This window comes from Myotis davidii, unplaced genomic scaffold (genome assembly GCF_000327345.1).
Source record: "Myotis davidii unplaced genomic scaffold, ASM32734v1 scaffold72, whole genome shotgun sequence".
NCBI lineage: Eukaryota > Metazoa > Chordata > Mammalia > Chiroptera > Vespertilionidae > Myotis > Myotis davidii.
Window position 1 is genome coordinate 6,279,972 of NW_006284618.1, and position 10,578 is coordinate 6,290,549.

The 10,578-nt window shown below is 47.6% G+C and overlaps 1 protein-coding gene across 1 annotated transcript in view; it reads left to right on the plus strand.

The window, feature by feature from the left end:
- Window positions 1-5,972, plus strand: part of METTL10 (methyltransferase like 10) — an 11,994-nt gene extending 6,022 nt beyond the window's left edge. Inside the window, exons 4-5 of the mRNA XM_015557177.1 lie at window positions 1,437-1,653; window positions 5,598-5,972. Coding sequence (XP_015412663.1) covers window positions 1,437-1,653; window positions 5,598-5,692 — 312 coding nt within the window. The 3' untranslated portion in view covers window positions 5,693-5,972. The remainder of the gene's footprint in view (window positions 1-1,436; window positions 1,654-5,597) is intronic.
- Window positions 5,973-10,578: the final 4,606 nt, after the last annotated feature.

The following is a 10,578-nucleotide window of genomic DNA, read 5'->3' on the forward strand; positions in this document are numbered from 1 at the left end:
CCCTCTTTATCCCAGCGCTGAGTCAGGGCTCTGCTCCTGAAACACGTCAGCCTGTCCTCCAGGCGCCATCCCCGCTGCTCTGCCTACAGTCCTTTGCCCGGATGTGAGCTTGCTTGGCTCCTCCTCCGCACTGAGTCTCAGCTCGAACGTTGCCTCCATGTGAGGCCTTTCCTGACCCCTTTCCCACACATTTCTCTCCCCACTCAGTCACCGTCCTCCCCTTTAGAGAATATACAACATACTCTTATGCCGTGAGCTTTTCTCTTTTGTTTGCGGTTATATTCCCAGGGCCTGAAAAATTCCTGCGTTTACTAGATGTCTGTGAAATATTTGTTGAATAAATGTGTACTTTCATACAGGCACTTAGGATAGAAAATTCTCCAAACTTAGCTCCTGGACGTGGTAGTCATTATTGCTTCAGGTACAATGACTACTTGGGTGTGGGGGAGGGGAAACTTAAGGTCTCATTTTCAAGTCAGACAGTAAGGGCGCTTTGGATAATACATTATTTATGACAGTCAAGCTTATATGAATAATTATCAGCTAATTGTGTGATTACTTTTTTTTTAATGTATATTTTATTGATTTTTTACAGAGAGGAAGGGAGAGAGATAGAGAGTTAGAAACATCAACGAGAGAGAGACATCGACCAGCTGCCTCCTGCACATCTCCCACTGGGGATGTGCCCGCAACCCAGGTACATGCCCTTGACCGGAATCGAACCTGGGACCTTTCAGTCCGCAGGCCGACGCTCTATCCACTGAGCCAAACCGGTTTCGGCTGTGTGATTACTTTTTCAAAGTAGCTTTTCAGAATTAAGCTTATGGGCAGATTACTGTGAATATTTTATGAAATTGGGTAGCTCACTGTTTCGAGTGCTTATAATGTCATCGGTCACTGAGAATGAATGAGATGCGGGTGTATCAGATTCTAAAGTGAATGCTGGCTGTAAAGTGAAGTCATTGCAGTGGGAACAGCCTCGGAGCTTTGTGAGCTGCTGAGTCAAAGCAAAAGAACTTTCCTTTCCCTTTGACTTCAGGTCATACAACTTGTCATCTTCGCTGAAAATCCTCTTATGTCCAGGGGCCTGTCTGAGCTCCCGATAATTGTTGTCATTTTTAAGAATATCTCCAATACGCCACTTGCCACAGGAGTCACGGTGGGCTCTGTTGTGTGCGGCATTAGGCCCCACACCTGGCTTTGATTTGTTTCCACGTTTGTAGAGATTTGGAGTGTCCAGGAAACACTGTTGTCTCTCTTACTGTTCTTAGCTTTAATGACCTTGGAACGAAGCACATAAAAGTGAACCATGAAGTTGAAAATATGTTTCACATGTAAAATGCCATCAGAGCGAATGGGTGCCCTCATGGTTAACTTTTAAACGCAGCGGAGGTTGTGTGGTAGCTGTTCTCACCAGGCACTGGTTTCTCCTGTAGGTGGAAGACTTTCTGAACCTTCCCACAGAGCTGTCTGGGTTCCACGTTTGTATTGACAAAGGGACTTTTGATGCCATAAGCCTGAATCCTGACAATGCAATTGAGAAGAGGAAGCAGTATGTGAACTCTCTCTCCAGGGTCTTGAAAGTGAACGGCTTTTTTCTAATAACCTCCTGTAATTGGACCAAGGAAGAGCTGCTGAACGAATTCTGTGAAGGTAATTGGCTGTGCTGTCTGAACATGTGTTTCCTCAGGTTTAATGCCCTTAACCAGGCTTTCCCCTTGTGCTACAGTGTTTTACTTTCCGATTTGTGGGACTTGCCTACTTTTCTTCTCTGTTAATAACCTCGGTCATGCTTTTAACTGTGTGTGCAAAGAGCAACGAGGTAATACTGGTGGAGACCCAGAGTCTTGTCTAAAAATTTCCAAGAAATCCTGGCAGTTAAGCACTAAAATTTATGAGCCTATAAACATTGGGTTCTTTCTTTAAGCTGCATAATCTATGACTTGGAAGCAAACAAAGAAAGCTCATGTCCTGTGCTCCCGCCTTTACCCTGGCCGCCGGCAGCCGTGCAGATGGAAGCTGTGTTTCTAAAGCCGCATTGGTTTTAATTTTATACACGTGTCTTTCTGGTGGCCGTGTAGGTACTGGGGGTTTTCTTACTGTTTCCGTAAGGCAGTGGTAACATTGCACAGAGACAACACGCAGGGACCTGGGAGTAGAAACACCGCCTGTCCATTCTTGAGGGAATCTCTGTCTTTTTCAAGATTTTTGGTGCCAAGACAGGCTCCCCTTTGCCCCGTGAACACAGTACCACAGGTGCCGTGTCTCCTACGCGGGGGTTCTGTGGGAATGGAGTGGCCATCTGTTCACAAGTGGTTTTCGCTCTTTGGCGTGTTCCTCACATGTTCTCAGCGACGCCTTGCCTGCCGGTCCGTTCCCGTAGACCCTGGGCCTTTCTGGAACGTTCCCTGAGAATTTCCCTCGCGCCATTGCTGGTTTTTTCCTTTGAATCCTTTCAGCTTAGATTGAGGTTTGTAAAGGAATGGGGGGATCTTCAGGACGGAGTGTAACTGACGGCACTACGTTTGTGGTCAGGTTTGAACCTCAAAGCTCATGGGCGGGCGTGCGCTTAGCTTAGAGGTGGTTTTCTGGGGGCTGAGGGCTGAGGGCTGAGGGGTGAGGGACACAGCACACATCCTGTGCGTGCGGTGGTTTCAGCAGGTTCACAACGTACACCCTGAAGTGTGAGGCTTGACACGTGAGCCAGTGGCTTCACTGCTGTTGCCCCTGGAAAGCAAGAAGTCCGTGTGATGGATTGTCCTGTATTGCCTGCCATTAGCTTCATTATCTTCCATGTGAAGCGCGTTTCCTGTAGCGCCGCGGCGGCCGTGTCAGCGGGCCTTCCTCTTCCTGAAGCTGCAGTTCAGTGAGCCCTGAGCGGCGCTGTGCGGGCAGGGCCTGCGGCTCTCGGTGCAGGTGCTGCAGCCCTGGGCCCGCCGACAGGCAGGCCTGTGTGTGAGGAGCAGACCTGCCCATGCAGGGTGCTGCGTGGCTCTGTGCTGAGAACTGCTGGCCAAGTCCTTACCTCAGCTTTCGTTTTAGAGCAGAATATGGAATTTAAGCGAAATGTGCCCTGGCTGCTGTGGCTGAGTGGATAGAGCGTCAGCCTGTAGACTGAAGGGTTCCAGGTTCAATTCTAGTCAGGGCACAGGCCCGGGTTGTGGGCTCCATCCCCAGCGTGGGGTGTGCAAGAGGCAACTGATCCATGATTCTCTCTCATCATTGATGTTTCTCTCTCCCTCTCCTTTCCTCTCTGAAATCAATGTAAAAGAAAAAACACATATATATTAAGTTCAGTGTTGCCACAGAAAATGTTAGAGAAATAGTGACGTCCGACTGAAGACATGTGCTAGAGCCTCTTCTGAGCATGGTGTGGCGGTCATGGGAGCCTGCCCCGCCCTGCCCCGCCCAGGCCTCGTCACAGCCTCAGGACGTGCGCCCTGGTCCCTTGGCTCAGGGTAGTGCTTGCTTCCCCAGCCTTTACGGTTCTTTCCTTATTTGAAACATAAATGTTCATAAACCACTGAAGTGAATCGTGCACTTCTCCTTTAGAGCCTAGTTATATAAACATTTGTGTTGCCATTTGATCTGTTGAGGATTCCTTGAAACATTTGCCGGATACTAGATGTTCTAATTTACTGTCCAAGGAACTTGTCTTTCTTACAACTACTGAATGAACAAAAAAACCAAAAACCTATCTTACTACAAAAGTAATCCAGATTCATTATGAATAAAAAGGAGTAATATTAACCCCAACATGTAAGACTGTAGATTAAAATAATTAAAGTCATTTGCTGTCTCTGGAAATGCAACCACTTTTCATATGTTGGTGTGTTATCCATTGACACATACAGCTTCCGTCCTGCGGGGCCAGTCCAGGGAGGGAAAAGATTTGTCCTGGGCCGAATCCGGTTTGGCTCAGTGGATAGAGCGTCGGCCTGCGGACTGAAGGGTCCCGGGTTTGATTCCGGTCAAGGGCATGTATCTGGGTTGCGGGCACATCCCCAGTAGGGGGTGTGCAGGAGGCGGCTGATTGATGTTTCTCTCTCATCGATGTTTCTAACTCTCTATCTCTCTCCCTTCCTCTCTGTAAAAAATCAATAAAATATATTAAAAAAAAAAAAAGATTTGTCCTGGAAAAGTCACAACGGCTCTGTTTTCTTTTGAAAATTTTTGTTATGAAATATTTTAAGCATAAGTGAAATTGCAGAAACAAATCCAGATGTGTCCCCATCCATCTACCTCAGTGGCCCCATTTTCCAGTGTTAAAAACATCAGGCTCTTACATAGGCTGTCCTTCTATGGAAAAGTTTTCTGTGCCTAGTTTTTGAACATTTTAATATTTAGTTATTTCTTAAGATTTGCTGAAGTTTGATTAAGAATATGAATTAGAATGTAAATGAAATGAAGTATAAAAGACCAGTTGATACAATAATATATATCCCTTTAACATTTTTGCTGCTTATTTGAACTCAAGCTCAAGGCATGGAAACTTAGAAAATGAAGACACCCCCAAAAGAAAAAATAATTCCTGAACCAATTGCCCATCACTGAGGGAACAGGGGTAATGTGAGTGACCTTCCTGCCTTGTCTTATTTTTTAAAAGAAATAGAACAAAATAGTAAAATGTTAAAATTTTATTTTATTTTATAGCTTAGGAAACTGCCACGCTCTCTAATTGTGATCCTTACACAGTCACTGTGAGTTGGAGAGGAGTGTTGGTGTCTGAACCCCCTGGCACAGAACCTGGGGATGCTGGGTAAGGTCATGTGACCAGCATCTCTTGCACTAAGTGGTAGAGCTGGGACTTGAACCCAGGACTTTCGACTACAAGTTACTTATTTTTTCCTACCACACTGTGCTACTTTGAAAGTTACTAGTTCCTTGTCTTGATCTTTGGTTACAAACTTTTCTTTTGGTGGTAAAATACAGGGGTGAGCAAAAGTAGGTTAATAATAATAATAAGTAATACAATAATAATGCAAGAATAAATTCTTGTGTTTTGCGTACTTACAACTATAAACCTACTTTTGCTCACCCCTGTATATATAACATAAGATTTGCCACTTAACCATCTTCAAGGGCGCAGCTCGGCATTAAGTGCACCGACGCTGTTGTGCAGCCGTCACCACATCATCTCCAGAGCTGCTTCATCTTACAGATTTGTTTTTACTCCCCTGTTACTGACCTTTCTGTATGAAGGTTTTGTATGTGTGCTGGGGATCACATTAGTACATATAAAGCACCAACACAGTGCCTGCTAGCTGGCAAGAACTCAACCCGTGGTGGCTGCTGCCTGCAGGCAGGTGGCGTAGGCTAAGGAGATGCGCAGGGGGAGGGCCGGCGACCAGGAGGCATGAGAAGGAGCCTCTTCTGCAGCTGTTTTCAGTCTCGTCTGTTCCTTGTTCAGTTCAGTCTTTCAGGTGAACACACATCACACACACACAGGAGAACTGAGACGTCACAAAATGAAATGCGGTCACAATTCAGAGTTTGGAATCCCAGTTTCATAAAGGGCTTGAAAGTACAGTTACTACAAGCTTCTTCTAACTGTGGAATTCAGTCCCTAATAGGAGTATTTGAACTTTGTCCGACAGGATTTGAACTCTTGGAAGTGTTGCCAACACCCAAGTTCAGCTTTGGAGGCCGATCTGGAAACAGTGTGGCTGCATTGGTTTTCCAAAAAACGTGAGACTTTTCTCCGGACGGACGCAGAGAACTTTTAAAGAAGCCCCACATCAAAGTGAAGCCGGCAGAAACGCAGGTGCAGCTAACTGCTCAGTGAGTACACAGGATGCACATGGTGCGCAGACAGGAGTCCTGGGCGTGCAGGCGCGGGCCTGAGTTCAGCCAGGAGTAATTTCAAATGTTCTTTGTATTTGAAATGTAAATATTTTCCTTCTTGATTAAAAACACTTTCCTGTACCTGCTGCACAGCTGACAACTTTAAAGCAGTAAATGGATCGACAGAAGCCTGTGTGCCTGACTTCCGTGCCTTGGGGACATTGAATTGAAGATGGCTCTGTGTTAAGATTTCCACACAACTCCAGGGCCAGAGTAATAAGCAAAACAACTTTACTGGTGTTTTATTAGAGTAGGAAACACAATGAGCCTACTATTTTGGGTTGAATGGTGGTTATTTAAAAAATTTATTTACTATCTGAGAAAACCTCTAGTCTTCATGTTTATAGTTAAACAAAATCAGGTAACTGTATCAGTTGACCAGAAATACTAATTGAGGCTGTATTTTGTGGCTGGTGGTTTTTTATCCACTGAGGGATAACGGGAAGTAGGTAAACAGATAAATAGAAAGACGACTAAGAGATACAGTCACAGGCTTGCACCATGTTCTGTTGCGTATTTGTTTTTTTCAGGTTATGTTGTCTTATTGAATCTTCCCAGGGCTCTCAGGCAGGCATTCCTTCTTCCTGCTTCTCCACATCGGCAGCTCATGCAGGATGGAGTCAGGGTGGTTCTCTGGCGCTGACTCTAAGGCCCATTCCTCCCCCACATATTCTGCCCAGTTCAGTGGGGAAGTAGGACGTGCCTTAGCGCTGCCAGTGAAGGTGGGCAGTTGTTGGGGAGCTCTGCTCCATGCCGGTGTCAATCTGGGCACTGGGCGCCCGCTCCCCGCTCGCCTTAAAGGACTTGCCCAGTCAGGACCTGGTGGCCTCATTCCCTGTGAGGCCGAGGAAGTTACTCTTACACGTGTGTGAGCCCTGAGGGGAGATGGGATGAGGGGGTTCTAGTTGAGGGCTAATTAGTAAGAGAAACAGTTTATTAAGATGTTTGAAAAGATAAGGTATATTAATATGTAATGCTGTTTTCTATTTGGGCTAATCCTTACTAATAAAAGGCAAAGTAGTTGTCACGCCCCTCACGCGTGATGCCCTCATGCCGTCACAAGATGGCCGTATGCAAGCGGGTGTGTGCAGGTGGGTGGGGCTGGGCTTGATGCTGCGTGTGTGCGGCACAGAGCCTGCCTGGAAGTCCCGCCTCCTCCCAGCTCTGTGCGCGGCCAGGCCTGGGGATCCAGTGGCTCTGCACAGCGTGGAGGAGGTGGGCCTGGCCAGTCCCTGTGCGGCGCGGAGGCCTGGGGGTCCACGGCTCCGGCCAACCTCTTTGGGGCAATCCATTGAGGAGCCCCGGATGGGTAGGTGGGGCCTACTTCTTTGGGGTGATCAATCACCAGGGCTCGTGCACTGTGACAGGGCACAGGCCAGGCTGGGGGACCCTCCGTCCCCCCCCCCCCCGCCCCCCGCGCGCGCTCAGTGCACGAATTTTGTGCACCGGACCACTAGTATTTTAATAATGGAGTCTCAATATGAGCTTTCAAAAAAGTGGTATGTTTGATGAGTTTTCATTTTTAGGCCTGTTTGGTTACAGAATGAGGAGAATTGTGTTTGGCAAATGTTAACTCCAGAGATGAGTAAGTCTAGCATTACATCCTTTTTTACCATTTTGCCCCAGTGCAGGGCAGGGAGGGTGGTTTGATTAAGATCAACATTAATCAACCGTTAAAATTACTACCTGCTTTGCACAAGATAACTCATAGCATTTACATAAATAAACAGAAATAACATATTTTGAAAAGCTTTAATTTTGAACATTTAAAAAGTGAGAAATTAAAATACGTTTTTAAATTTAAAATAGCGTTGATTTTACAGACTAGACATGGGATCTGACACCAGAAGCATATAGTTTTTAATTGATTGAGGAGATCTGTCTTTGTTGTCTTTTCACATGACAATTCCTTGATTTCAGATATGATAATAGGACGGAAGCCCTTTCTTGGGGTTTTGGAAGTAGATGCTGTTTTAAATCGCCAGCCTAACGAAACGGCTTTCCGTGCGACCAGATGGGACGCTGGGTTTGAGTCACTAAGAGCTTAGAGTGGCCTTTGTTGAGAAGCTGCTTGTCTGTGGCGCGGGGTGTTGATCTGTGGGTGGAGGTGAGGATTTGGGGGACCGTGGAACTGTTGGTACGGCTGCGAAAGGGGAGTTATCTCTTACCAGTTGAATAAGCTGGAAGCCGCCTCTCAGAGCTTGAAATCAGAACAAATGGAAAGTCCAAAAATGCTAACAATGCATTAGTATTTTCCAGTAACGCCACGCTTTAACAGCCGGGCCAGGAAGTGCCACCGAGTTACCGAGACGAGTCGTGAATGCACGACGGGAAACTTGGTTGTGTGACATCACATGCCTGTGGGTGCTGGGGAGAAGGCAGCCAGTGCCTGAGGAGCGCTCTTTCCTCTGGAGGAGGAGTTGGAATTGTAATTTTATTTCATCAAAAGACTCTTATTTGGGGAAACTTGTTTGAAATGCAAACGAGATTTCTCCTGCAGCCCTCACAGATGTTATTGCTGCCCACAGGCCCTCTGTGGAGGCCCCGAGGCCTGAATGGGTGGCTGTGCCAATTAACCAACAGAAGTTTTCAGAACGTTGTGTTCTCAGCCAGGTGCACAGTTAGCATTGCTTTGGGGACTGGCATTTAAGCGTGAGAATGAACCTGCCACTGCCCTGGCAGCTCGACCGAAACCCTTTCAAAACAAGCACCGGCTGCTGGTGAATGAGCCCCCGTTGTGGTGCGGACGCGGCCTCTCCTTCCTCTGTCACGTGCACGCAGCTTTCCATCGTGGGGGGGGAGAGGTGCACATGCGAACACTTGGTGTTTGTGTGGATAATGTGTCTCAATCCCCTGATTTTGCATTTTTAAATTTCTATGAAACTATAATGCAGAGGATACCAGAAACCTTAATTTCTCAGGAACTCGTATTAGTAATTAACCCTTATTTGGCTTTGGAATAATTTTTCTTAAATTGATAGATAAAGAAACAGAGTGTCCCTGCGTATGTTAATAGACTTTGAGTTATGTTCTCCTAAATAACGTTTTAGGTATTGATGTGTGCCTGTGTCTGGTAGGCTACAATGAAAAAACCCAAAATTTGTTACCAGTCCATTGCTCTCCAGGCCAGCATGTGCCGTGGGAGACCCGGGTCCGAGCTCCTGGTTGTGGCCTGGGAGCCTCGCCTCGCTGCTTCCAGAGCAGACAGGGCCTGTGTGTGCAGGCTCACCTCTGCTTCAGGGGGCGGTGTGCTGGCCCCAGCACTTTCCCGGAGGGCGGGCCGTTCCCTGAGCTTGACCCCTGAGCTTGACCGTGGGGACCAGCCTGATTGGTTGGAGGACAAGTGCATGGTGGGGGGAAATGGGGAAGCCCTTGTCGGGTTCCTCTGTTGGGCAGGAAACAGTTGACCTGAGGAGAGGCAGGAGCACATGAGCTTGTTTTATTAACAGTTAATTCACGAAAATGGATGCTAATTTATTCTTTATACACACCATGCAATTTGTTAGAAAAGTACAAGAGTAGTGTGAAATTCTTTGGTCAATTGATGGATCCCTATGTTAGGGGCATAGAAATGAAACTCAACAAATACCCAGGCCCACAGGCTCCCTCCATGCTGAATAGCCCGCTCCACAATGGGCCTCTGAACGGCGAGGGTCCGAGCCCAGTGAGTGACTGCATGTGACCCTGAGCAAGATCCCTGGAGTGTTGCTGAAAGATCATTCATTTCCAGCTCAGAGGTCAAGATGGGCTCCAGGAACCAGAACAAAAGGGAGCCGAGTCGGTCGGCACCGAGTTTACAAAGTCTTGCCCATCGTGCAGTCGACTGGTCATGAAGCAGGCTTCTCTGGCTGAGCTGCGAGCCGCCGCTGTGCGGACCTCTACTGTCGGCCCAGGGAAACCCAGTGAAGAAGATGGGAACAGGTCCCAGGACATGAATGGATCAGTGCCCGCTTCCCGGGGACTCACCGGAGGCAGAGCTGGCCCGTGTGCCCTTGTCCTGCTGAGGCCATTGTAAGACAGCCAGCCAGGAGAGCAACTTAAAGTGCTTGCAAATCACTGGCCCAGTTTATGAGGAGGATATAAAAACGGAACCTGCTTTCTTCGCTCTCATATGGCCCATTTGAAGAAATGGCCATTTCCCACGTTGCATTTTAATACGTATTGTGATGCGTGCGTCAGGAAAGAGTCTGTTAGGAAGTGATCTATGGCATGTGCGGAATAGCTTTTTAAGAAAAGCCAATCAAATGCATTTGTTTTTCCAAATAGCTAAGAATTTACCCTAAAAAATACCCAGCAGTTAGCATATCCTGGGTCTCAGCCGAGGAGCTTGGAAAGAAACTGAGAAGCCTGCTGGCTAAGGAGACCTTGAGCTGCTTTGTGGCTCTTCATTAGCACACTTACAGGTGGGGCGGCTGTTGTTCTCAGTGACGGTGATGTCATCAGTGACGACAGCAGAAGAGGACGCTGCGGGGAGCGCGTGGGGGGCTGTCCCTGCTCCTGCCTGCCTCTGCCCCTGCCTCCCACTCGAGACGGGGCTGGTCGGGAGGAAAGGCTAAATGTAGAAGAGGGGTGCTGCCAGTTCTCGTTTCCTCTGACTCCTGTACCCTGAAAATGTCAGCCTTGGTTCCCATCTAATTTTAGTCCATCCCGGCTCAGAAAACGCTAGGATGGAGCTCATTCAGATGACTGGCAGCCTGGGACCGGGTGGGGAGGAGGAGAGGGAAGCAGCCGCCT